Raw genomic sequence first — 27679 nt, 5'->3', positions numbered from 1 at the left:
ATTACATTCGTTAATCTTTAAAAACACTATAATTTAATAACACTGTTGGATGTAATCTTTAGTAAATCTCCAAAATGATTATACATTTTTTTTCATACTGTACATTATAATGTTGTGATGCCTGAATACACTTGCAGCATTAAACTTTTTTTCTTTTTTTTTTACTTTTTACAGTTTTTTTTTTTTTTTTTTTTTACTATTATAGAATTGTAATATTGGATATTTGGTGATTATATGAAAATAATTATTGGTATATTGGCCAGAATTTCAATATTGTGCATCCCTAAAATTTGCTCATAAGTCAGTGACACATCAGTTTGTCCATTAAGGGTCTTATTGATGACGTTTGTACATAAATAACATTTACTAATACTTATTATTCAAAAGATCAGGACCTGACATACCCATGGAAATCTACACCGCAATCTCTTAATGATTTAAAAAATAATAATATTAATAATTTCTAAAACATTCTTATCCAGTAATCAAAAATGACTGTAAAGGTCATGAAAAATAATTGGTGAAAAAGTATCAGAATCCTCAACTAAGCACTTAATGGTTTCTTGCTCTTCTTAGATGGCTCATTTGGTTCCAGTGAGGTCCCATAGCTCTTCTCTGTCAGTCTCTCAGTCCTTGCATGATCAATCTGCCAAGGGCGTTTCAGCGTTCCAGGAGAACCTGGTGTCCCATCGGCCAGAGATGCCACGGCAGAACTCAGACCCAACTTCAGAGATGCCCCCTCCGGCCCCTCGCATGGCCAGTCGTGAGGAAAAACCTGACCGCAGTTCCCCCTGGCTGAGGGACGAAGACATTCCTCCCAAGGTCAGGATTATGATTAGGAGTGGGAATCACAGGGTAATTTACGATACGATACACGATACATGGCTCACGATATCACGCTTGGAGCAGGGAAATCTATTTAGTTCACCTTATTTTATTAATGAAAAATATTGATATTATTAATTAAAATATCGATATTTGGCACCAGCTCGTATTGCACGGAGAAGGACAACGATTTATTGCCCTATCGATATTTTGTCCCACCCCTAATTATTCCTATAATCAACTTCACTGATGCACTTTTTCCTTTTTCAAGGTTTTACACCTGAAGAGATAATGTTTTGATAATATTTTTGGTGAATACACTACACTAAGAAGTTTGGGGTAGAGGGCTGCATTGGGATTGAGTCCCGCCGGGTCCCACGGGACCCAACGCAAATCTCGCGGGAGCGGGCGGTTTGAACTTTGCTGCGGGCGGGAATGGGCGGCAAAATAAAAACACTGCGGGATCAGGAGGTAGCCTAAGCGTTTTATATGTCCCCGATAGCCCAGCCAGGCTACTATTCATCTTCCTGACCAGTGCGTCAGAATACATGCAGGCCAGGGAAACGAAACAAACAACCCCATGAATCTCTTTAATAATAGCAATACAAATACGTGTTTTTTCCTTGCTTGTAAGGCTGCATTTATTTAATTTAAAATAAATTTTAAATTAAAGTGTTAAAATTTAAAAATGTATATTTTTTTTAACTATATTTGATTCCTGTGATGGCAAAGCTGAATTTGCAGCATCATTACTCCAGTCTTCCAGAAATCATTCTAATATGCTGATTTGCTGCTCAAGAAACATTTCTCATTATCAATTTTGAAAACAGTTGTGCTGCTTAATATTTTTGCGGGAAACAATAATACATTTTGTTTTTCATGGTTCTTTGAATATAAAGTTTGAAAGAATAGTCTTTATTTGAAATAGAAATCTTTTTAAATCCAACATTTATAAATGGTTTTACTTTCACTTTTGATCAGTTCAATGCATCTTTTCTGAATAAAAGTATTAATTTAAGAAAACAAATCTTGCTGACCTGAAAGTTTAAAGTACATTCACATTTTTTGTTTCATATAAATTATTCAAAGACTATTATTAAAATATTCATATTCTATTTATGTTTTTAAAGCAACTGATTGTTATAATCATGCTACGATCCCTCGTCTCTGACGTTTGGTCATTTGTTTGTTTGATTAAAGTTGTGCGGTACTACCCAGGTGCCCCAGCGGACCACTTCTATCTCCCCTGCTCTGATGAGGAAGAACTCTCCGGGGAACGGGGAGTCCGTTGGAGGGGGGCGGGCAGCCTCTCAGCTCATCCGCACCAGGTCAGCTCTGTCCGATCACATGCTGGAGCTGTTGCTCTGTGTTGGTGTATTCAAGCCCTGACTGTATCCTGATCTCTCTAGTAATCCAGACCTGAGGAGGACGGAGTTGTCTTTGGACGTGGCTCTGCAAAGAACCAGCAGTAATGGCTCATCCAGCTCCAGCACACCCAGCTCTCAGGGTGGCTCCCAGCCTGGATCCAGTGAGAGGAACCAGCCAAGACGTGAGTATCTTCCTCTTTTTGCTTTGTTTTCTTGAGTTTCTGTATAGAGGAAATAACATCACTCATAACTTTAACGCATAAAGTTTTTAATGAGAGTAAGTACAGGTGATTTAATTCATGATTTTAAATGATCAAACCATAAACCTTCTGGATAGCAGCCTTGAGCCTCAACCACTGCACACCACCATCCAAAAGAAATGCTTTTTAAAGGGGTCATATAATGCCACTTTTGTACAAGCTAATATGATTCTTTAGGGTCTAAATTAAAAGTTTGTAATATACTTTAATTAAAAATTCTCTTTAGTATTGTAAGAAAACACGAATTTTACCTGGTCAAAAACAGCTCTGTTTTCAGCACGCCGTTTAAGTGCATGTGTCTTTAAATGATAATGAGCTTTGCTCACCCCGTCCCTCTGTTCTGTGCGTACACCATTTTTAATAATAACACAATAACCATAACGCGTTGTTCATTATAAACAATCGTGGGAGGGGCGTCGATTTTGTGACGTCACAAAATCGAACGGCTTGATTTGAGACGGGGAAAACATTTAAGAAGATTTAAAAAAAAAACACTGGATGGATTTTTATCATTTTAAGATGGTTGTGTACAGGCACTGCCAACACACATTTCAGTACAATCAACTTGTAAAAGTGCATGTACCATTATATGACCCCTTTAAGCTGTTATTTACAGGACAATAGAGGCAGACAGGCAATTGGGGGAGAGATGTTTAGGTCATCTAGGCCAGATTCAAACCTGGGCGTACATGATCAAACCTTTTGTTATGAAACTATTTGTTATGGCCAGAGGAGAATGTGCCCCCTGACAGAGTCACAGTCTCTCCCCCCCCCCAAAAAAGCTTTTTTTTCTTCTCTTTGCTTTAGGTTCTAGTTTAGGTTCTTTGCCACTGTTGCCTTTGGCTTGCTTAGTTGGGGTTTAAAAGACACTTAATATTCAGTGACTCTGCAGTATTGACACTATTGGATGAAACCAAACCTTCAACTGAATTGAGCTGGATGATGACACCACTGTTCTGCAGAGCTGCTTTATTGCTGGTTTATCTTTGTTTCATAGTTGATGCCTTTTGCAAAATCACTTTAGGCAGAACGCTATCGTCTGCACTACGGCTCGGACATGCTCATTTAAATCATAGTGATTGTGGGTGGGTGGACAACCACCATTGGACTGAAGGAGCGGGCACTCTTTCAGACTTCATCCTGGTTGTTTTTGCTAGGATCCTCTTGTTCCTGTTCCACTCCGTTTACCATGTCAGATGTGCAGTGCTGCGCTTGTCCTGAGAGTGAAGTGGATGTATAGTATGACGTTCTGGATACGTTGTTTGCCTGTTTTGTGCACTTGAGTTGTTTAGATATTCCGGTCCAGTCCAGTAGGTGTATTCATAGGTAAAGAATATCACAGGCCAGCTGTTGAGCCTTTTGTATATTGTTGTTTACAATAATGGCAATATCTCAGTTTTAGAACACTGCTTGAGAACAAGTTGTCTTAAAGTATATTTCCTGCCCAATAATCAGAATAAGGGTCAATCAGTGTGGGTTTTTCTTAAACTTTTACATTTGATGTCCACCAGTCTTGAACATGTGGTTATGTCCTGTTATATGTGTTTTCCAGGCTCTGGTAAATCAGAAGGTTCTCCAGTGGCATTACAGGAGACCTCCAAGCCCAGTCAGGAGGAGGGCAGAGAGGTGAACAAACCCAGTCGACCTACGGTAAGTTGGATCCCAGCGGCCCTCAAATATTATCTAGCCATAATGAATTTCCTGTCTAAACGCACACTACTGTGTTTGAACTTCCTACTTTGCTTTGTCTCTTTATTTAATCTAGCATTTCCTTGAAGGTGCTTTTAGTTCTCTTTAAATGTAGATGTGACCTCCAAACACAGTTGTAGACTAAACCAGCTTCAGACGCAGATTCTGTTTTACAGTTGGAGGCCAAATGTCCCAGTGGTTACATTGTTCAGACTGTCCTCTTTGCCAGTTTTCCATTTGTGAACGCTCAAAGCTTTTAAATTAGAGATATCTGAAATGAAAATTCTTGGCTGAAGCTCTGGACACACTGGGCCAAAATCTGATATTTACAATTACCTTTCGCTTGCAATAACTATCAATTGTATTGATATTAAATATGTTGTTTATAAGTTATTACACTGTTCTTCCTACTTAACAACTACAACTACTTCAGCTGTTTGGTTACTGACATTCTTCAAAATATCATCTCTCGTGTTCAACAGAAGAAAAAAATGAATACGGGTTTGGAACAACTTGAGTGTGAATAAATGACAATTTTCATTTTTGGGTGAACTATCCCTTTAATATTTATTTACACTGATGCTTTTGGTTGGCCATTTTATCCAAAGTTACTTACATTACATTCAAGGTATACATTTTATTAGTTGGGAATCAAACATATGGCCTTTACTTTGCTAGCGCCATGCTCTTCTACAACTGCATGAAAAACCAAACCGTATAGTTTTTTGTGTGTTTTACTTTTATTTATTTACTTTTTTTTAATGAAACTGGTTTGTTTCTCTGTGAGCCATTTTGGCTTTGACTTGAGGAAACTAATGATTAGTATATTGAAAAAAATGTCTCTGTAAGGGATGGTAACATTCCCATCCATCTTTCTCTCGGTCCCTCTCAATCTAAAGGTTGCTTGGCAGAGGACTGTGGGAATTCTTGCCTGCTGATCTCAATAGCAACGCTGACTTGAGAAAAGCTTGTCCTCTTTCACCCTCTCAGCTTTCTCACTGAGCCGCATTGCCAGTGGCTTTGTCAATGGACTCTATGTGTGGTTGTGTGTCATTCTCCCCACTTGGCTCAGATTCTTCACCGCAACGCAAATAACCCCAGCCGTTTGTTAGGAGCCTTGCTGTTTCCATAGCAACTAAAGTTCACGAGGGGGCATTTTTATGTTGGGCCTAGAGCTGCGGATTACAGGTCGAATACAAACTAAACATGGATGACCTTTGCTTGAAAGCTCCAAAATACTCAGGAAATCATTGCAGAGTTTATTTTATAAATATTACTATTTTTTTTTTATTGTAGGGGAGATTGTGAATGTATCTTAATTTGTGAGTTTTGTATCATTCTCAAGTTAAAAAGAAAGTTTGTTTTATCATTCATAGTCATACTACTGTCCTTTCTTTGCAATCGAATCTTCTATTTGAACAAGCTTCTAATAAAGATTGTGCGGCTGCTGAGTGGGAATCAAACTTTTCATTTTAATGACCTTTATCACCAGTGTTGGTGGAGCTACTTTGAAACTGTGCTATAAGATACTCAAATATTAAAGTTGTTCAACTTTTAAATCTTTAGGATTACTGTGTGGTGACTTAAATGAATCCGTGAAAGCAGTTAAACTAGTGAAACCAGTTGAACCAAACTTTTTCAACCCTAGTGAAAAATAAATATACTAAAATGTATTTGAAATACATTTATTTTATCCTAAGTATGCTACAAATACATTTACATATTTATGTACTTAATAGAAATACTCTGCAATTGTACTTTTAAATTTTGAACAACAAATTTTGTTCTACTTGCACTTTATTTATCCAGAAGTAGTGCTAAGGTCCAACTAAAGATATACTTAAGTATACTTTAGGCACTCTTTAAATATCTTGCATTTAAAGCCTCATATTATACAGAGATCATACTATCCCTACTAATAGTGATATTAAAACACATTTTACACTTACTATTAAGAAATGTGCATTGTGCAATAAAGAAGTACTCCAAATAAAGTTAAATTATAATATTTATATCAGTAAGTCTCAAGCGATATGTCAGTAAATATGTTAATGGTTTGTAGTATACTTAGTGTAAAATAAATGTATATTATTTTAAATATGTATAGTATTTTAAATGTGTAGTTTTTTTTTAATGCATTTTGGTATAGTTTTTTTTCACTGATTCACTAAAATGTATTGCTTCATCAAAGAATGTGTGATAAAAATGAACCGATTCATTATAATAATTAGGTTGACCAGTCAAAAATGATCTTTCTTGAACCATCAGAATGAATTGATTCACAAAAGAAAAACAGACTTTCTATCACTTTACTGTTGTTTTTTTTTGTTTTTTTTTGTACTGTGCACACAGCTACATTAATTGACAAAAGTAGCTTGATATTGTCAAAGCTATATCCACAACTGAGCTACGGTCACACTACTGTAGTTACTAGTGTCACTATTCTAGTTTGTTATATGAATCTTTCTGTCTGTCTTTCAGGATCTGACTGCCTTGGCTAAAGAACTGAGGGAGTTGCGAATAGATGAGATCAACCGGCCGCCCCTTAAACTGACCGACTACTCCTCCTCCAGTGAGGACACTGAGAGCAGTGAGGATGAGGATGGGACTGTGGGACATGACGGCACGGTGCCAGTCAGCGACATTCCCAGGATCATGTAAGTGGAAGCACCATCAGTTCTCTCTTGTTCCTCAAAATATTTTTTTCTGTCTGAGCTTTGGCCCAGCAATCAGGGCTTATGTGGGCAGTTTGTTTCATGATCCCCTTCACCACTTTTTATCCTATCACTTCTCATTATCTTTCTTACATCTATCAATAAAGGAGGACTGAAAAGAATGCTGTTTTAATGTGAATCTGCTAAATTCAAGTTTCCCGTATTTATCTCCCTCAGGCCCTCTGTTCAGGGAAATAACGAGTCTTTCACGAGCAGCCATGAGTCCTTCGGTGACTCCTACAATGATGACTCTAAAGATGGTACCCTAAAAATGAGACAGGTGAGATGTCATGCCAGTCACATTAGATGTTATTTACCTCCAAAAAGACTTGGATTCTCTCTTGTTCCTCAAATTTATCACTTTTAAATTGTTTGTTCTTCTGTATAGACCAATGAGAGGCAGCGCTTGGGCCACGGCGAGAGCAACGGTTTCGCAGGCCATGGGAACCTACCAGACCTGGTGCAGCAAAGCCACTCCCCATCAGGAACTCCAACAGGCCTTAATTCCCAGGACCTGGACTCTATGGATGAGGTAGATAACATTTAAGAGGGGTAAGGATCTGATATATTTAGCCAGGCCAAGCTAATGAAACTGGCTTGCGTTATTTCCCAGTCCTGTCCTGCCCTTGTCTCCTAATAATTTGCAGCGCTCTCTCTACTTGACTGCGATTGAAGTGAGGACAAAGGGCCTAAAAATATGCGGAAAACACTTTGCTGTTATAATGACTCTTAACATTTTCATAACTCTGACACAAACATTATTTACTGATTCATAGTCACATGTGAAAGTCTAAAATTCCCTGCTGAGTCATAAAACCAAAATTGTCTGACACCTCTATTATCTAAACAGAGGAATGGCACTCCTGTTGTATTTTTAGCCCCAAACTCAGTGTTTCTCTAAATGCCTGCTATTAAATCATTTTACTGGAGCTGATATGGTAAATTTGTGTTTTTTTGTATCAGTTTGGTCTTGGCGGTGGTTCGAAAGCTTCTTTCACTCCTTTTGTGGATCCACGTGTATATCAAACCTCCCCCACAGACGACAACGATGAGAGCTCAGCGGCCGGTAAATATACAAATCACAACAAAAAATAACATTTTGTTATCACCACTCACAACAATGAAATGAACAACATTTATGGAAAGTAATTTGGCTAGCTCTTTATTTTGGATAAAATGGGCTTTAAAATAGGTTTATGCTGGGCATTGAATGAGATAAGAGCATTACAGCATAATCGTGCTTCCTCCCGCCGGGTTTGGTTCTTGCCCAAACGTTCTGTTTATGAATGAAATGCTTCCTCTTTCATATCATTTAATGTGTTTTCTTGTCTTCTTACCTCTGCAGTGTTGTTTGCTAATGAGTTGTTGCGTCAGGAGCAGGCCAAACTGAACGAGGCTCGGAAGATCTCTGTGGTCAATGTCAACCCCACCAACATCAGACCCCACAGCGACACACCAGAGATCCGCAAGTACAAGAAGCGCTTCAACTCGGAGATCCTGTGTGCTGCTCTGTGGGGTACATCACGCTCTCTCTGATATATGCCTTTTTTAGTTTCAATTGCCTTTCAATTCCTCTTCTGGTCAAAATTCTTGAGTCAGAATCAAATTCATGTTTGTGGACACTCAGGTGTGAACCTCTTGGTGGGCACTGAGAACGGTCTAATGCTGCTGGACCGCAGCGGTCAGGGCAAGGTGTATAATCTCATCACCCGCCGACGCTTCCAACAGATGGACGTGCTGGAGGGTCTAAACGTCCTGGTCACCATATCAGGTTTGTCTCAGAACAAAAGAGCTTGATAAGGTCATGAAAGTTGATGGAGCTTTTTAACTCTAAAAAAAGCCTTTGTGGTTTTGGGGATACATGCCATGTTTTATTAGCTTGTCAACCTCGTCATTTGATGTTTTCAGGGAAGAAAAACAAACTACGTGTCTACTACTTGTCATGGCTGAGAAACAGGATACTGCACAATGATCCGGAGGTGGAGAAGAAACAGGGCTGGATCACTGTTGGGGATCTGGAAGGCTGCATTCACTATAAAGTTGGTAAGTGAACCATCTCTGCTAGGGTTGTCACAATGCCAAAAGTATTTGATATCAATGCCAGTAAAATATCAATTTAGAGACCACCATAATGTATAGTAGCAACTAATATCTAAATAAAACTCCTATATTTGATTAAAACTCCTATATATTATTATTATTATAATTATTAGCAGCATATTGTAAATCTCAATGCCAGTCTGTTTTTAAATTATTTCATTTATTTCATTTATTTATTAGCAACAATTATTAATATAAATATTAGCACCATATGAGCCTGAGTGTGCAGAATGAGGCAAACATTCATAATTTGGGGGTCAAAAGCCATAGCCGGCCCTAAACTGGGGAACTCTGCCGCTCTCTATTAGAACAATCTTGTCAGAATCACTTTTTAAAGCAAAATTAAAAACCTCTCTTTGAGAAGGTCTATAATCGCTATGTCAAATGGGGTTTGTATTATTATATTGTTTATTATGTCTTTTAGTTTTCTTTTAAAGGGGTGGTTGATTATGATTTCACTTTTCTAACTTTAGTTAGTGTGTAATGTTGCTGTCTGAACATAAACAACATCTGCAAAGTTACAAAGCTCAAAGTTCAAAGCAAAGGGAGATATTTACTTTTTAAAGAAATAGCTTTTTAAGGACTACAACAAACGGCTGGTAGGCACTACACGCCATTCCTCCCGGGTTAGTGACATCACCAACTCTAAAATTTACATAAACCCCGCCCCTGGAACGCGATTTATAGATTATCAAGACAGAATATGCTAATCAATGACTAGAAGATAACTACACATAAGCTACATAAATTAATCAACTAACCATTCAGAAATGTTGTCTACATGTTGTCACTTCTTCTTGAGTCTCTCCATCTTTCCGACTCCGGTTTGAACATAAAAGGCTAAACAGTTTTGAAATTTTCAGTTCGTGTGTGTGAGGTAAAAAGACAAGCTGTTGAAGCTCTGCCCTCTGTGACGGGAGCAGCAGCTCATTTGCATTTAAAGGGACAGGCACAAAAACAGTGTGTTTTTGCTCACCCTCAAAAAGTGACAATTTTAACATGCTATATGAAAATATCTGTGGGGTATTTTGAGCTAAAACTTCACATAGACACTCTGGGGACATCAGAGATTTATCTTGTGAAAAGGGCATTATACCACCCCTTTAAATGATATTGTTCAGCACATTGGTCAACCACTGTTGTTTTATTGTGCTTTATAGATTGATTGATTTATTGATTGAGTGATTGATTGTAAAGATGAAAGCTTCCCTGTTAAAGCAGAGGCTAAGTCAAGTCTGAGACAGTAGAGTAGGCTAATCGAGATCTCTGATGCTAATCGACACACCTCTAACAACATGGAGAGTGGCAGCGGGGGACAGTCTGCTTTCTTGTATGAATGTGACAGACTGCCGCTGTGAGCTGCAGGGAACTGAAAGCATGATTTACTTTGTTTTCAGTGAAATACGAGAGAATCAAATTCCTGGTAATCGCACTGAAGAACTCGGTAGAGATTTACGCATGGGCCCCCAAGCCATACCATAAATTCATGGCTTTCAAGGTATGATGCTGCAACGATATTTCTCTCTCTTTCCCTCTCGGTGTATGTCTTTTATGCTTACTTTTTCATTTAACCAACATGTGATAGAATCATTTGTAAATGAAAGAAAATGGCTTAAAGGTTTACATGCATTAACTGCCTGTTTAACCAGTTCCCCAGACTCAGCATCCATCTCTTTATCTGTATCTCTTTCTCTCTGGCAGTCGTTCACAGAACTGCAGCACAGGCCTCAGCTTGTGGACCTGACTGTTGAAGAGGGTCAGAGGTTAAAGGTCATCTATGGGTCTAGTGTGGGCTTTCACGTCATAGATGTGGATTCTGGAAACCCCTATGACATCTACATACCATCACATGTAAGCTATGTTTTTGTAATGTAAATATTTTTTAAGTAGTTTTTTTGCGCACATAATTTATAACCACAAATTAAACATGAATGCAGCTGTTTAGATCTGTGGTTTAAGTCTCCGTGATACTAGGCTGTGGTTTGGCGTCTGTAAAAACACAATTAAGTTGTGCTTCTGGGTAGGGGAGCCGGTCATGGGCAACACCCTCTTGATTGGTTCAGAGGTTCCCTTGGCACTGTTGCTCTTGGGTGTTGTAGTCTAATCTTGGTGAAATAATGTGCCTCCACATGTTATGTTCCCTTCACGGCACTTGAAAGTGTGAAAAATGTAAGAAAGATTTCAGGAGCTTTGAGGAAGACAGAAGCTATTGATTTACTCACGTTCTGTAGAAATGTATCAAAAGATAGATAGATAGATAGATAGATAGATAGATAGATAGATAGATAGATAGATAGATAGATAGATAGATAGATAGATAGATAGATAGATAGATAGATAGATAGATAGATAGATAGATAGATAGAAATTTGCTATCTAAACCTATAGTAGTAGAATAATGCGTGTAAATGTGAATAGATGTTTTCAGCTGAAATATTCTCTGCTTAAATATACACTCATGTTAAATAGCAGCTGCCAAAATGCAATTATAAGTGCAATTTAATGTGCTCTCTTATTAAATACTATCAGTAGCGGCTCCTGATTGTAAATTTAGGTAGGGCAATTTCTGGATCTTAGTGCTAGTTTAAGATAAACTGTTTGTAAGTAAAATTTCTTTCATTTGATACGCTACTACTCTTATACCTTGATAAGGAAAGAACAGACATGCCAACTAGTTACAGACCTGCAGGCAAATATACACATAGCTGAAGCGAACTGATATCATCTTGGTCTGGAGCGAGGTTTACGTAAGATAAAGTGAAAATAAGCGCGGCAGTTTGAAATCTTGTCCAGTGGCTCTCAATTAAGCCTCATTCAAACTGTCAGTCCAAATCCGATTGAAATCCGATCAGATTTAGAACGGCAAAAAAATAAAAAATAAATTCACTTGAAATACGATTTTTACCCATTCGTTTCCAGCTACATTCATATGGTTTGAAATCCTATTCAAATCGCATTTCTGGACATCCGTTTGAGTCTGACTGCTCTTATCGGATTTTGCGTGGTTTATGTAACTTTCTCACATCACGTAAAACGTAAATGTCAGATGTTGTTATAGGAAACATGCTGAAAGTCACCTCAGAAAAAGGGTTGCATGGTAGCAAGGTACCAGATGAGCAGAAAATTACAATATAACTGAGGCATGTTTTGAAATCGGCAGAGACGACAGCACGGAATAAAGGTCACTGCTTCATAAAGGTTGATTTATACTTTTGTCTCAAACCTACGCCGTAACTATGTCGTAGCCTATGGTGTAGCCTGACGTGCACTTCTCCAAAAATGTAAAAACGCGTTACGCGGACTGCAAGCGCTGTGATTGGTCTACTAGAACCCCTCCCTTGGGTTTCACATGCTCCCTCTGCATGCGTAATTGCATGTCAACGTGGACACCGACGCAGAAGTATAAATGAAAACCGACGCGTACAGCGTAGAGGCTATGGCGTAGGTCCTGACGCAAAAGTATAAATCAGCCTTTACATGCTTCCTCTGTATGTGTAATAATTACATGTCCACGCGGACAAAGATGCAGAAAACCAACGAGTATTCCTACATCATAGGTCCGACGCAGAAGTATAAATCAGCCTTAAGACGTAGTAGTCCAGCGGGCGCCGCCACCAAAATTGTTGCTGCATACCCCTCTGACACGAAGTAGTTGCGCCCCTGCTTGCGGTCCGCGTAGAATTGACACGTTGTTACATTTTTGGAGAGGTGCACGTCAGGGTACGCGTGCTACACACAGCCTACGACTTAGCTACGGCATGAGTTCGACGCAGAAGTTTAAATTGGGCTTTAGTATAATGATACCATCCTGCCGTCATGTGCTAAATGTTAATATATTCTGCTCACTTAAAATAGTCTGGAAAATCTGAAAAATATTTTTTACGAGTTTATTTTATATAGAGATCTTTTTAGTGGATGAATATTTTGGTGCCCCACCTGCCCATACAGATGAGCCGTGGCTGAATACTATACTTTATTCAATTAATAAATGTAAAATGATTATGTGGCCCTCTAATGGTCTCTTTAAGCACTGCAGCATGATCTGCAAATAACCCTTTCTTCTCTCTCTCTCTCTCCCTTTCTTAGATTCAGAGCAGTGTGACCCCCCATGCTATCGTGGTGCTTCCCAAGACTGATGGCATGGAAATGCTGCTGTGTTATGAAGATGAGGGCGTTTATGTCAACACTTACGGCAGAATCACCAAGGACGTGGTCTTGCAGTGGGGAGAGATGCCCACCTCTGTTGGTGAGTCTGTTTGTTTCAATAGAAACATACAGTAGTAACCCATCCCAGCTGTACAAGAACAGAACAAGCCATAGTGACCAGAGAATGACTCCTATTCAATTTATCAAATATTTATCTTCCGAGAATACTTAAAAAGAACCTAGCATATTTTGCTGTGCCGACTGATATCACCCTGATTCCACCTTCACAGTGGCACTGATATCCGATTGGCCTCTACCGCAGTGTCTGTTTGTGTTAGCTTGTTCTGCCAGCTCATCGGCAGAGCTTGAGGGATGCGCAGCCGACAGAAGTGCATGAAAACTACAAAGGGCCGCCACACAATCCTCTGCCTTGTGGGAGGAGATAAAAGTAGTTCACCCAGAGTTCATAAACATTCGAACTCTGCATCAACTTCTCTCATGTTTTGAGAAGTATGAACATGGTTATTTGTGTGTGTGAGCTGGTTTGTGTAACACATTATCTGTAAGATTCAGGGCTTTTGGCACGCTTTGTCATTTATAATAATCTCAATGGGGGAGTGTTTTGGCAGAGCTTCTCGTGGCTGTTATGATTATTAGTAGTGTTCACGGACAGAATTATTCATCTTTAGGGTGATTCCTAATCGTCTGTGGGGAGGGGGAAAAATAGACTATGAAAAGATGGCATGGCATTCAGAGATCTGTTTTTGCCGTTTGTAAGGAGTGTATTTTATAAGGATAGTTTCATCATTTACTCACCCCTTACTCACTCATGTTGCAAGCCCATTAGTAGTGCTTTTCACAATACGCATTGTTTCAAAACAGCTTTGCAGAAAATCATAATGTTAATGTTTATAAAATCTTAATATCCTCATGCCTTATAGTTGCATTTATCACATTAGAGCTGGGTAACAATATAGTTTACATTCTGCAATGATGTAATTGATTAATAAGTTGAGATTTGTTATACTGTATATATTGTTTTATATGGTATGTTGATATTCTTGTTTATCCAACTTTATATAGGGAGCTGTACGAAAATATTTAGCAGAATGTCTGTTTAATACAATGAAGGTTGATGGGAACCAGGAAGACATAATTAAAAAAAAGATTATATACAGTGCTGTGCAAAAGTCTTAGGTATGTTAATATCCCCCTCTTTTGCTGTAGTGTGTCAGTAGGAAATATCAGCATGGATATTAACATGCCTAAGACTTTTGCACAGTACTCATATACATATACATATACATATACATGCATACATGCATGCATACATACATACATACATACATACATACATACATACATACATACATACATACAAACATACAAACAAGTCCTCAATGCAGCTTTTTCTTCCATATGAGGTTTAAGTCATTATTTCAGTAAAAGTCTCACTTGAAGCCTTGGTTCCCATTCACTGTCATTATATGGAAAAGAGCTGCTTGGACATTCTGCATAAATGATCTATCCCTTTGATCTATCTGTCCCCAAGAATTGAACAAAATATCACAATAATAATCGCCAACACTGTTTTTAGTAGCTGATTATACTAAATCTTTTTTTAAAAGTAAAATAATACTTATTCACATTTTTGAGAACTATGGTATATTGTTTTTGGTATAAAGATCATCTATCCATCAGAACTCAATAAGATGTTCTGTTTTGCAGCTTATATCCACTCCAACCAGATCATGGGCTGGGGAGAGAAAGCCATTGAGATCCGCTCTGTTGAAACGGGCCACCTGGATGGTGTGTTCATGCACAAGAGAGCTCAAAGACTCAAGTTCCTCTGTGAGAGGAACGACAAGGTTAGTCTCTTAAGCGCCCTCATACTGTAGACTAGTATCGTTGTTTTAGATCATCTCCAAATGTAAATGTTATTGTTTATCTAAAAGAGCTTAGACCGTTATGGACAAGCTAACAGTTCTCATTTTGCTCTGCAGGTGTTCTTCGCCTCGGTCCGTTCAGGCGGTAGCAGTCAAGTGTTCTTCATGACGCTGAACAGGAACACTTTGATGAACTGGTGAAGCTTCTGCAGACCCAACACTGTGGAGCCTTTTTCCTGTCTGTGAGCACACGGTACATTGACACTTTGGTCTGAAAAACATTTAAAAAAAAATATTAGAGACTCAGAGGAGTGAGCCTGGAGACAGTCCCGTAGGGAGAGCACTGACTCTCTGCACACGGCTCATGGAGGTGCAGTATCTGACGTCACCTGCAGTGGCACGCAGTTCCCAGAAGAGGGCGCTGATTAACTTGAACTCGGTTTTAGACCTTATTTTGTGGCCTCTGGTAAAGCCTGTTCTTAGGATCCTCCCCTTTACGTTCCTGTTTCCTATTGGTTTTGATTGACTTTTTTTCAGTTTCCAATGAATTTTAGTCAGTTGCATGATTGTAAAGAATTGGACAGTATTTAAAAGATAACAAATGTGGGGATAACATTAGCAAGCACTCAGGCTAAGACCAAGCTTTAGTCTCTTGATGTTACACTTTTATATTGGCAAACAGTTCTGCCAGTTTCACAAGTATCTGTGATGCCCGTTTTTGTCCAATTTCTCAGAAGAGAACGACATGCTCAAAAGAAACGAATAACACTGGTGCTCATTTGTATATTGTCAACAAGATCCATATACTGTACATTTATCAAAAGTACTGTACCAATAAGTACTATACTGTATCAAAGTACTATATCAAAGTTTGTTTTATAGCTTTGAGGTTGGAAAGACGGAGCTGAACGGATGAGAGAATCTTTAAGTTGCAAACCATATTTTGAATTCTTTCTTTAACTTCTTTTTGGAATGTTTTAAACATGACGAAACAGGAGCACGAAATATAGCCACACGTGGAAGAAAACAATCCCCCTCACTGGTTGCATGTTTGTGTAGACACTGGATCAGATGTTGTGCGATGTGTATGTCAGAGCAACATGACATCTGAGATCAACTAAATTTAGAAAAAAAAGAAAAAAAAGAAAGGATAAAAGCACCTGTATTTCAGTGACTATTGAGAATTGATGATGACTTGTTTAGATTTCTTTATAGTGCCTAGCACAAGTTAACCTGTGTGAAATCAACCATTAAAGGCACATTGATTTATTGATTTTAATATTCTTACGCCATAACTTTTTACGTTTCATCCATCATTTTAGGCTGCAAGTCTCTTTTTTTTAACATTTCAAAAGACTTATTAGCATTGATGTGTTAAGAGATAGCTTTTATTTTGCAACAATGCTTAATCTGTAAAAAAAAAAACTTGGGGCTCAAAACATTCCAAAAAGGGAAAAGTGTCTCTATCTGACAATTATGTGGTACTCAAAATCCACAACTTGGATTAAAATATCACAGATGTTGATCATTACTTCCTGGTACAATATTTGTTACAGTAGGTCAACAGACGTATTGTTTTTGTATTGTAATTTCGATCTTTTTTCAGTTTAATTACCTTTTTTGGGGGTTTTGATTTGTATGTTTGCCTTTGTCTTCATTTCAACGCTTTAGATGTTCTCAAAGTCACTTGATGTTTGCACACTATATAGATATTTATATTTCTTTCACATCTCTTACATAGCAAAAGAAGATATTTTAATGGTGAGGGAATGAGAGGTTTTTAGCAATAATGTCCTGCTGATGTATGTATGCTGTGTGAAACACTGTGTTCAGCCAGTGCTAGGAAAGAACCTCACTGAGCTCTTTTAATTAACTACTTTATTTGACACTCAAGAATGGTTAATGTTTCTGTCTTAATACATTTTTAATGATCGTCGTTCTTTCAGAAGCTGTAAACAAGATTTTCAGTTCTTTTACGGTGATAGAAGCTCGTTTTGGTTCGTTTTTTTTATTTTATGATAATAAAAAAAATAAGTACCTTTTTGGCTCGTGTCTTGTGTCCCTCCCTCTGCTGAATCTTTGGCTGTTTTTTACTGAGCTCATGAAAGCACCGGTATCACTGAGCACTGAGAACTTTGCTCTGATAGGTGTAATACATTAACTCTTCTTGCACAAGCACATACGTCTTTTCCAGCCATTTTTCTATGCTATGCAAAAAAAAACACACACACAAAAACACCAATCTTGCAGTGCTGACACTTGTCGTTCTTCAATATTTACACCACAAACATTTATCAAAATCCTTTAAAATCATGTAAGTTGTCATGTCAATCATTTTCACCACAGTTAAGAGTGAAATAATAGTCTGGTAATCAGTGGCGAAATGATTTTCCTAAAGCACCATATAAACCGCGGTAAGACATGGACATCATTAGCGGATGGATAAGGGCAGAAGGTCTCCAGCACAGCACCCGTGTGCAGCATGATCCTGCAGTGACAGGATTGATCATTTACTGAGTATTGGGAAAGCAGCAGAGAACCTTGGAGCCACTAATAACGACCAAGAGCGTCTTTTGCTGACACTTCATGCAAAATGGAGAAGGTAAATGTTTTCATCTGTCGTCATAAATTCAAATGGATAATGAAAATGCAGTCTTATGATTGATAGGTTGATCATGCTGTACAGTAGATGCATATTTAATTAAAATGTATTTTTTGTGGAATGTTTTGAATTTACTCTTGTATGAATGAGACCGCAGACATGATAGTCATGACATGCAGAATCATGAATGCAGATGTTATTCATGCTGTGATTTATGATGTTTCTGGGTTTATCGTTGTTACTGTGATTTGACTAAATTAACAACCATTTAGTTAAAAATGGACAAATGAATCACAGAAATGACCAGAATATGGATTCTGGTTCAGTACTAACTGACGAGTAAGAATTTTTGTACTTTAAGAAATGCAACACTTTTTAGATGATATACAAGGACCTGGTCATTCTATTTATATGACCGTTTATTTACATAAGTACTTGGTAATGTGAATGAACTCCGTGTACCTGCTCTATACACACATTTGTTCTTTGTGATTGTGCATTATTTATACTATAGTGGATAATTGTAGCAACGTAATATGATCAAAACACACTATTAAATTAGTATTACCTGAGATTTTCAGTCTATCAAGAGCTTTAATTCTGTTTACTCAAGTATTACTCACTGCACAAAAAAACATATCTACATTTCAGATATTTTAAAAGCATATTTTTAGTTGCATCACCTCAATTATCAATTATTAGTAAAATGTGTAAATCCAACTTATCTAATGAGCTAAAATCAAATGTTTGTTAAAACACAGATGAATTACACAATTCACATGGGTACAATAAGGTCACATTAGTTAATGTATTAACTAACATGAACTAACCATGGGTAATGGGCTACATTTGTTACAGTATTATGAATATTTGTTAATGTTAGTTAATACAGTTTGTTCTTGTTACACAGAGCATTACATAATGTTAAATACAACTTGATTTTAACAATGCATTAGTAAATGTTGAAATTCTCATTAAGATTAATGAATGCTGTAGACGTATTGTTCATTCTTAGTTAAGTAGTTGGCTAATGTTACTTAATGAAACCTAGGTTATTGTAAAGTGTTACCTCCACATTTTATTATTGGTATAAATGAAAACATGAACGTAATTGTTCATTAAGAGCGCAATTTTATTAAAATGGATGCATTATATTTTAGTTCACAAGCGCCAGAGAAACAATTAAGTGTGCAGCCATCTTTAGAATATTGTCTTTGAACTTCCGGTTTTGCGCTAGCTCTGTATTTCTATGGCATCGTTGTCGAAGAGTAAGTAGCTGGTGAAATGGATTTACTTATTGTAGAGTTGACGAAGGTTATCACGAGCATTGTAATGTTTAAAGCAGATGTCTTAACAAATGTCAGTAGACCGGGAAGATTTTTAAACAGGCAGTTCATTCATAAATACGTAAGATCGCTGTGGAAATACAAACCGGAAGACAAAAGACGACAAGCGCAGCGCTGAAAATGGGCGGGGCTACATTCGATTAAGAGTAAAATATGTAATTAAGCATTGTCATTTTTTGCAGATCATTTTGTTTGTTTCACTAATTTCTGTAACAATAAGTAACAATATCTCATTTGTTGATATTAGTTAATGCATTACCTAAAAGGAACTAATGATGAGCAACATTTTTACAGCATATTAACCATTAATCATGCATTAACTAATGTTAACAAATAAAACATTTGATCTGTATTAGTAAATGTTGCGATTAACATTAGTTTAGATTAAATGCTGAAGTATTGGTCACATTGGCTATTGTTAACTAGTAACAAATGAAACCTTATTGTAAAGTGTGCCCTTATTTCTCTTTAATAAAGAATAAATCAATACAGTACGTTGAACATTTATGTATGTGCGTGTTAACGGTTGTCCTGTTTTCCTGTCTCGCAGCAGTTAACAGGCACACTCGCTCTGGCAGTGTTCACAGCCACACTTGGATCTCTTCAGATGGGATACAGCCTGGGAGTCATCAATGCCCCACAGAAGGTCAGTAGGCATCACACCATCATTACAACCTTCACACTCCCAGCTGCATTCTGAGTCAGAATGATATGGATTTATCTGCTTAAGATTATATCTTCAAGAGAAAGGACTTTTGTTCTGTATCATTATTAGGATAGGATTTGTCATGGCAGTGTGCCATTTGTGTTGTAGGTCATTGAGAGGCACTATGCAAGATCTCTTGGTGTCTATAATGAAGAACTGGCTCGTAGAGAAGGAGGAAACACCACAGAACATGAAGAAGCTTCTGATCCTTCTGTGGTCATGTACTGGTCCTTGTCTGTGGCCATCTTCTCCATTGGAGGCATGGTGTCCTCCTTTCTAGTGAGCTTTGTTAGCGACTTCCGTGGAAGGTGGAGTATCTTTGAACTTGGGAATTATTATTTGCGATAACATAAAAAGGAAAGCGCTCAATGACGTGAATTGCAAGAAATAGCTTCAGCTTTCTTTATCTTGAAGAATTAAGATTTATATGTTCAGATACAGTGGAATGACTCATTTGTGTCCCTCTCTGTATAATATTGATTTACAGGATCAAAGGCATGCTGGCAATAAATGTCCTTGCCATAACAGCTGGGCTGCTTATGAGCCTGGCTAAGATGGGCACACCTTACCTCATGGTGATAGCAGGACGCGCTATCATGGGACTGTACTGTGGTAAGACAGAGTATTGCCTATTCAGAGAATCTTGAGAGAAAGTCTAGTTTGAAAGTAGCTAATCATAACTGATGCATAAGAAATAAAAATAACAATAAATAGTAAAAAATGGAGTGACATTTTATTTAAAATGTGTTAAAAACAAATAAGAAGAAACAAGAACACGTAAGATAAAAAGGAAACAGGTCTTTTAATAATAACAACCTTGGTCTAATAATAATTCAAAAGCAATATCATATTATGAGCAGAGCTGTACCGCAAGCTGTTTAGAAAATCAATGACTGGGACATTGCTTTATAGCAGTTCAATAAACAAGAATTTATTACTGAGTAACTTACTTACTATTATTATTTTGTTGATTTTCTGTTTCTCATTATTCACATTTGGCTGCAGTAGGCCAATGGGGTTTTCCTAATTCACATTACGATCAACAAATTAAAAAAGAAGGAAATTTGGCTTTTGAAAATATCTAACATTTTAATTTAACTCAAATGAAAATGATTCAAAATTCAAATCAGTAAAATGATCCAATCTTCTCATCAACGAAAGTAATTCCAAATTAAGTCAAAATATAAACCTTTGTGTACAACCCAAGCGGCAACCTCTCCGTCCCTCTCTTGAAACCAACACGGAAGTGAGTTAAACTGCAATTCGTTGACTGGCCGCTTGAGGCTGGTGTCAAAAGTGAGTCAAATCTGTATCTCCCCCATGTTAAAATGCCAAATTTTACAGCAGAAAAAAATGTGTTTACAGCCTGGTGTCTGTATGTGGCTTTGGTCTATACAGCTAATTGTGCCCTTCATGACAACTGTGAGGGGGGTGAATTTTTTTATAACTCATCCGTTTAAATTATATTAAGCCTTACAATTTCTGCATAATTAAGGGTGTCCACTTTTGAGTGACAGGTGGATTCCCGATGCTGTGGTCGTTAGTCATCATTAGCCGTTTGTCTGCTGTTTGTTAGCCGTCACGTTACCTCAGCTCATTGTCTGACTGTAAAAATAAATCAATCCGGGAGTAACGCGCTGCCAAGATGGCGACGGTCGGCCACGCCCACTTTAGGCTTCAAAAACGGTCTTCAGAAACCTACGGGTGACGTCACGGACACTACGTCCATATTTTTTTACAGTCTATGTGTACAACACAGTAGCAGTGTTTCCTTAATGATTCAGTTGAGTGAATGATACAGTGACTCACTCATACAGGCAGCACTTGCTTCATTCAACAAATCAGTGTGAATGATGCATGATTCAATCATTGCTTCGTCTGAAATTGCATACTATAGGTACTACATTTGGTTTGAAACGTACTTTGCAACCGTTAAAAAGACATTATACATTCTATATAGTATGAATGTGTGTAGTATGAATAAAATTAGGATGTACTACATCCCCCATTCCTAAATTATTTTCCGTGGCCTCATGGGATAGTAAAGTGTCCATCAAATGTGCACTTCAGAATCTTGCTAGAAGTAGTAGGTCATCCAGGTACTTTTCGCCTACTGTGTTATGAATACTTTGAATACTCGACTCACATATAGTTTTTTGCCTACGATACAGTATGGAGGTAGGCATATTCAGATGCATCGTTGTCGTCGCTGCCTACAAAGGAAGTAGCACTATATATATATCAGATTATATCAGATATCAATAGAGATAGATTAAATGGCTTCACGTGCTAAGATGATCTGACTGGTGTACGCACTCTAGGCATTCATTCATTACAGATATTTACTTAAATGTATTTGTTTTATTACATTGCACTGTATATGTTTTGTATGTTTATGCAAAATGTTTTGACTGACATATGTGTTATAGGTCTGTCATCTGGCCTGGTGCCCTTGTACATTGGAGAGATTTCTCCAGTGAAGTACAGAGGGGCTATGGGAGCGCTCCACCAACTGGCTATTGTAATTGGCATCCTTCTTAGTCAAGTGAGTGTCAAATCCACAAATACATAAAGATTCAATGGTTCATAGCGGGAACTGAATATTTAAATGTATTAAATAAAAGAGCATGGCCATGCAAATCAGTTTAACAATCACCTAAAACAATTGTGATAAAAAATAGTGATGCTTTGTAATAGCTTTTCAGTGCAAAAAGTAATACGAATTTGTATTTTAAGTCAAACGCTTATGAAGTCTAAGGTCACATTATCTGCTCTGACTCTTCATCACTTTTAAAAAATGAAGCTTTTATTGAAGTTTAATCTTTGTCGGCTCTTATTAGAAGCTGTAAGATGTGTGCAGGTGTCCTTGTTATCTACAGGTCATTGGTCTGGAGTTCCTGCTGGGAAATGATGACATGTGGCACGTGTTGCTGGGTCTTTCTGGAGCTCCTGCCATCCTGCAGAGTCTGCTGCTGCTTCTGTGCCCAGAGAGTCCTCCATACCTCTACATCAAACTGGGCAAAGTGGAAGAAACATGCAAGAGTATGTGCCAAAGTCTTCTCACTCCTTAACTCTTAGACAATGCTTAAACATGTCATTTTGTATTTATATTTTTAGTAGAGAGATCGTTTTTGTGCAGTGGTAAAAGTAGAAACACATCTCATAATAGGCCTTAACTTTAGTCATTAAGTTTAAAGAAAGTCAACATTAAAGTAGCAATTTTTGGAGCATAAAGTTTTGTGAGATTGAAGTCGCAATATTATGAGAATTAATAAAGTAACATCACAGTGAAGTTGAGTTGTCCACTGGTTGCTACAGATTGCACAAAACAGGCAATTTCCTGAATGTCTGTCTGGTTATTTCTCCTTAATAAATTCAATTTCCTACTGTTCATAGCCACTGCCAGATACTAATGAAAACGCTGTGCCGATTTGCCAAAAGTATTTCTTTGTTAGTAAATATTAACACATGCTAATCATGCTAGTATCTAAATTCTCCAAATCCATTCTCTGCATTGATGAACATTTATTTATGTTAAAAGGTTTGCTTATAGGAATATATATATATATATTATATATATATTACACAAAATGTATGACTTTATATGATACTTTTTTTGAAATATATATGATAAAAACAGTGATGAATTATAATTGCTTTTCAATGCAAAAAGTAATACGAATTAAAATGTTTATGAAGTCTTTATATTTACAACATTACAACTTTACTCTCATCATAACCTTATGATTTTGTTCTTGTAACATTATGAATTCTTTTTTTTTTTTTTTTACGTGCCACTAAAACACTCTCATAATTATTTGAATTATATTCTCTCTAAAGGCCCGTTCATAGCCAGAATGAACACTATAATGACAAATATTCTTCAAATAAATTGTGAGGGATTCCAAAAATATTGTTACTCTGTGTCGTTGTTGTCATAGTTGAGTTGAGTTGAGTGATTTTTAACACATAAAAAATAACTTAGTTGTCGTCATAGTTATTGTTTTTAGTGTCAACAGGCCTTTATTCTAAACTTCCCCAAAGATCAGACAAAATTATGATGCTCAGTTTTTCCTGTCCTTTTTCCTTCTGGTAGGTCTGAAAAGGCTGAAGGGAGATTACGACACCTCAAAGGACATAGCAGAGATGCAGGCGCAGAAGGAGGAGGCCATGAAAGAGGAGAAGATGTCCATCCTGCGTCTGCTCCGTTCCTCTGTGTACCGCCAGCAGCTCTTTGTGGCCCTGATGATGCATTTCTCCCAGCAGTTCTCTGGGATCAACGCTGTACGCTCAATTTTACTCCCCTACTCCAATTTTATTGGGGAAAAAAAAACATTTCAATTGAAGTTTTATGGACCACATTACTATTATACAACAGTAATATTTGATCTTGTTTTTGTGTTTTTTCTAGATCTTTTATTACTCTACTTCGATCTTCCAGACTGCAGGGGTCGGTCAGCCTGTGTATGCCACCATTGGAGTGGGAGTTGTAAACATCATTTTCACCCTTGTGTCGGTAAATAGACACTAATTTAAAGGCAAACACCGGCTGCTGAGGAACAGGCTCTCGTCTCTTAGAAACAGCAGAGTGCCGTTGCCTCTTGGGTCTTACTTTCCTTTAATGCTTTTTGACAGTAACTCAAGACTGATATTGTAGATAAATCCAAGTTGAGAGCGTGTTTCTTTAGACAACAGCTAGCAATTGTTAGAACTGAAAGGCAGAACAACACTCATTAGCACTATGATCATAATTTGTCAAAATTTAGATTAGATTTATTAAATCAAATTGTTGACATTATCAATCATGCTCATGTTTCACACCGCACCTTGAATCTTGTGAAAGGATTATATAATAAGTTATAATAACTGCTGGATCGACAGAGGTCTATCGGCTCATAGAGTTGGAGAGAAGCCATATTTTATCACCACTTTGCAGTGTTTGTCTATGCTAGTTCAAGGGCAGCCTGCTAGTGAAAACAGTTTTGAGCAATGAGTCAATAGCTACTCTAAATCAAATAATCCATTCAGAACATGTTTTGATTAATCTGGTGCATGAAAGCACAATGCTTTTTGAAAGTCATTTTATGATTTTAGCTCTAAAGGAATTAATAGTCATTTTGAAAAATATGTGGTATACACATGAGTAATATCATATCAATTGTATACATGAGATTCCGCCACAAGATTCTGCTCAGCTCTTTTCCTGACAATTTTTCACAATGTAAAAAAAAAAAAAAAAATTTTTAATATCTTTCAATTAAAAAAAAAAATTCAATTGCATCAGAATTGCGAGTAATAGAAAAGTCTGAATTGTGGGTTATAAATTGGTAATTGTGAGTTATAAAATCAAAATTTGCGAGAAATAAATTCACAATTGCGAGAAATAAATTCACAATTGTGAGTAAAAAGTCAAAATTGTGAGATGTAAATTTGCAATTGTGAGAAAAAACTCAAAATTGTGTGATATAAATTCACAATTGTAAGAAAAAGTTCAAATTGTGATATGTAAATATGCAATTGTGAGATATAAATTCACAATTGTGAGAAAAAAAATCTGAATTGTGAGATATAAATTCACAATTGTAAGAAAAAAAGTCAGAATTGTGAGATAAATTTGTGGAGGAAACAAGCTTCTATTGAAGTCAGATAAAAACAGCTTAATAAAAATAAAGGGTTGCCTCATGAAGGCCACCATGTTGCGATCACATGACCAGCCAAATATTTTTTATTTTGTGGCTGAATTGTGATTTTGGTGGTGTGGAACCCCTAAAATCTGGTGGTAATGTGGAAGCATGATAGAAAGAAAGGAAAAATTTAATATAAATGAATAATAATAAATATTAAACAATATAATAATAATAACAATAGTAGTAGACAGTAGTAATAAAAATTATTATTATTAAACAGTAGATAAAATATTATAATATTATATTATAATACATATGTATAAATATCCAAATATCACTACAGCCTAAAAATCACTGGTTGTATAACAGTTCAAAACCACTAGATGTCAGTATATGGCAAAAATATATATAAATAAATAATTAATTGAAAACTCTGTGTGCACCTTTGAGAAGTCTTTAAGCATACAGGCAATCGTAGATGATTCTTGCGATTCTGGTTCATTTATGTGTCTGTATGTGCGCTCTCCAGGTGATCTTGGTGGACAGAACGGGCAGACGAACTCTCACTCTGGTTGGGTTGGGAGGAATGTGCTGCTCTGCAGTGGCCATGACAGTGGGTCTGGCATTTCAGGTATGATTGGCATTTTTAAATATGAAAGAAAGCCTAAATTTATAAAATGGAGAAAACTCTAATTGAGGAGGTACAGAGTATCAGAAATTGTCATTAGACAAAGTGGTCTGTGATTGTTTAATAATTCTCTCTCTTCTGCTTTTCAGGATGTTTACTCATGGATGAGCTACGTCAGCATGACGGCCATATTCATGTTCGTGTCTTTCTTTGAGATCGGGCCTGGACCAATCCCGTGGTTCATTGTGGCAGAGATCTTCAGTCAGGGACCACGTCCAGCAGCCATCGCATTAGCTGGGTGTTGCAACTGGACATGCAATTTTATTATTGGCATGTTTTTCCCTTATTTAGAGGTAAGAGTTTCCTGCATCTCTACAATTGTGCAGTATTCTTACATGCCATCACTACTCAAGGTCTTCAAAATAAGAATACATCTAACTTTGCTTTGGTCCCTAGAGTCTTTGTGGGAGCTATGTCTTCGTCATTTTTGCAGTACTCCTGTTCGGTTTCACCGTTTTCATCTACTTGCGTGTACCTGAAACAAAAGGGAAGACTTGTGAAGAGATAGCAGCAGTTTTCCACCGCAAACGTGGAGCCCCTCCTTCCAAACCTCAAGAAGAGGCTGAGATGGTGCAGCTCAAGGGCTCTACAGAGGCCTGAAGGAGGACCCTTGGTTTATGGCAACTGTGGAATGAACGTTGTTACTGCAGTCACAGAACTGTATATTCCACTAAGCCTCAAGAAGAGCTCATCCTTTGACAGGAAATAATTAGTCTAGATGCTATAGTAAAGAGATTAACTAAACACAACAGCATAATATTGACAGACGGTGCAATATATACACTGGCCTTGGCGCAGCTGATGTTGAATTTAGATGATTGTATATTACTTTTATATTCCCAAAGTTATATATCTGTTAAAAAAAATATTTTTAAAGGCATCACATTGTAAAATAATATTTTTTTCAGTGTATTTCAGTAGTGATATTGATGGTTCATGTTATTCAGTTTAGGGGAGAATTTTTTATGTCACCTGAGATTTGTGTGATAAGCTATAAATCAACTGAAAGAAGGTTATACAAACTTACATAATTAATATGGGAGTTATGATATATTTAAAATTAATATATAAAGGAACATCATCTACAATTGTTTAGTGTATACATATATTCAAAGACAAAATGTAAGAATTTCTTACATTTTGCTCTAGAGTTACAATGGTTGTATTACATTTGTGTATTTTTTGCCATTATAAAATTACTCATATTTTAAAGTAAACCATTCCAACTTAAAACAACCTAGATATCTAAAAATCCCAAGACTGTTAGGACATAGAATCCTTAAATTGTATTATATTAAATGATACATAGGAAGGCCTTTGAAAACACAATGGTGCTGAAACCCTTTTCATGTGTCTTTTAATCTGTTGCTATAGTCATTCTTCCATTTAAAGTTATCCTTCATGGCGGTTTGATGAGTGTCAAAGTACATGGAAAGTTGCAGTGAATGTTATGTTTACTCTATTGTTAAAAAGTTTGGGGTTTGCAAGTCTCTTATTTACTCACCAAGGCTGCATTTATTTGATCAAAAATAAAGTAAAAACTGTAATTGTGGATTATTTTTGTGTGTGTTTTAATATATGCTATTTTAAAATGCAATTTATTCCTGTTTATACTCAGTCTTCAGTGTCACACAATCTTTCAAAAAAAAATTGGTATGCTGATAATATTATCAATGTTGAATAAGGTGGAATGTGGAGCCCCAAATTAGTCTTCAGTTCCTTC

The 27679-nt window shown here is 37.0% G+C and overlaps 2 protein-coding genes across 2 annotated transcripts in view; both read left to right on the top strand.

Moving 5' to 3' along the window:
• The window catches only part of tnika (TRAF2 and NCK interacting kinase a), an 85732-nt gene extending 68711 nt beyond the window's left edge, over positions 1–17021 (top strand). Inside the window, 16 exon segments of the mRNA XM_084412158.1 lie at positions 577–822; positions 2026–2153; positions 2235–2374; positions 4005–4102; positions 6623–6798; positions 7033–7135; positions 7244–7387; positions 7819–7921; positions 8201–8371; positions 8483–8626; positions 8764–8898; positions 10353–10453; positions 10657–10806; positions 13042–13201; positions 14830–14969; positions 15105–17021. Of these exon segments, the coding sequence (XP_084268284.1) occupies positions 577–822; positions 2026–2153; positions 2235–2374; positions 4005–4102; positions 6623–6798; positions 7033–7135; positions 7244–7387; positions 7819–7921; positions 8201–8371; positions 8483–8626; positions 8764–8898; positions 10353–10453; positions 10657–10806; positions 13042–13201; positions 14830–14969; positions 15105–15188 (2223 nt within the window). The 3' untranslated portion in view covers positions 15189–17021.
• Positions 17022–17212: 191 nt separating this feature from the next.
• On the top strand, positions 17213–27508 carry slc2a2 (solute carrier family 2 member 2). The gene is made up of 11 exons (XM_084411679.1): positions 17213–17589; positions 19486–19581; positions 19750–19949; positions 20129–20253; positions 22071–22186; positions 22521–22683; positions 23738–23925; positions 24053–24157; positions 25798–25899; positions 26046–26249; positions 26353–27508. Exons 1-11 carry the CDS (start codon positions 17581–17583, stop codon positions 26554–26556), a joined length of 1512 nt encoding a protein of 503 aa, XP_084267805.1. The 5' UTR covers positions 17213–17580; the 3' UTR covers positions 26557–27508.
• The last annotated feature ends 171 nt before the right edge of the window (positions 27509–27679 follow it).

Source organism: Rutilus rutilus, assembly GCF_951802725.1.
Source record: "Rutilus rutilus genome assembly, chromosome: 6".
Taxonomy (NCBI): Eukaryota; Metazoa; Chordata; class Actinopteri; order Cypriniformes; family Leuciscidae; genus Rutilus; species Rutilus rutilus.
This window is presented reverse-complemented; position numbering and strand designations above follow the sequence as displayed.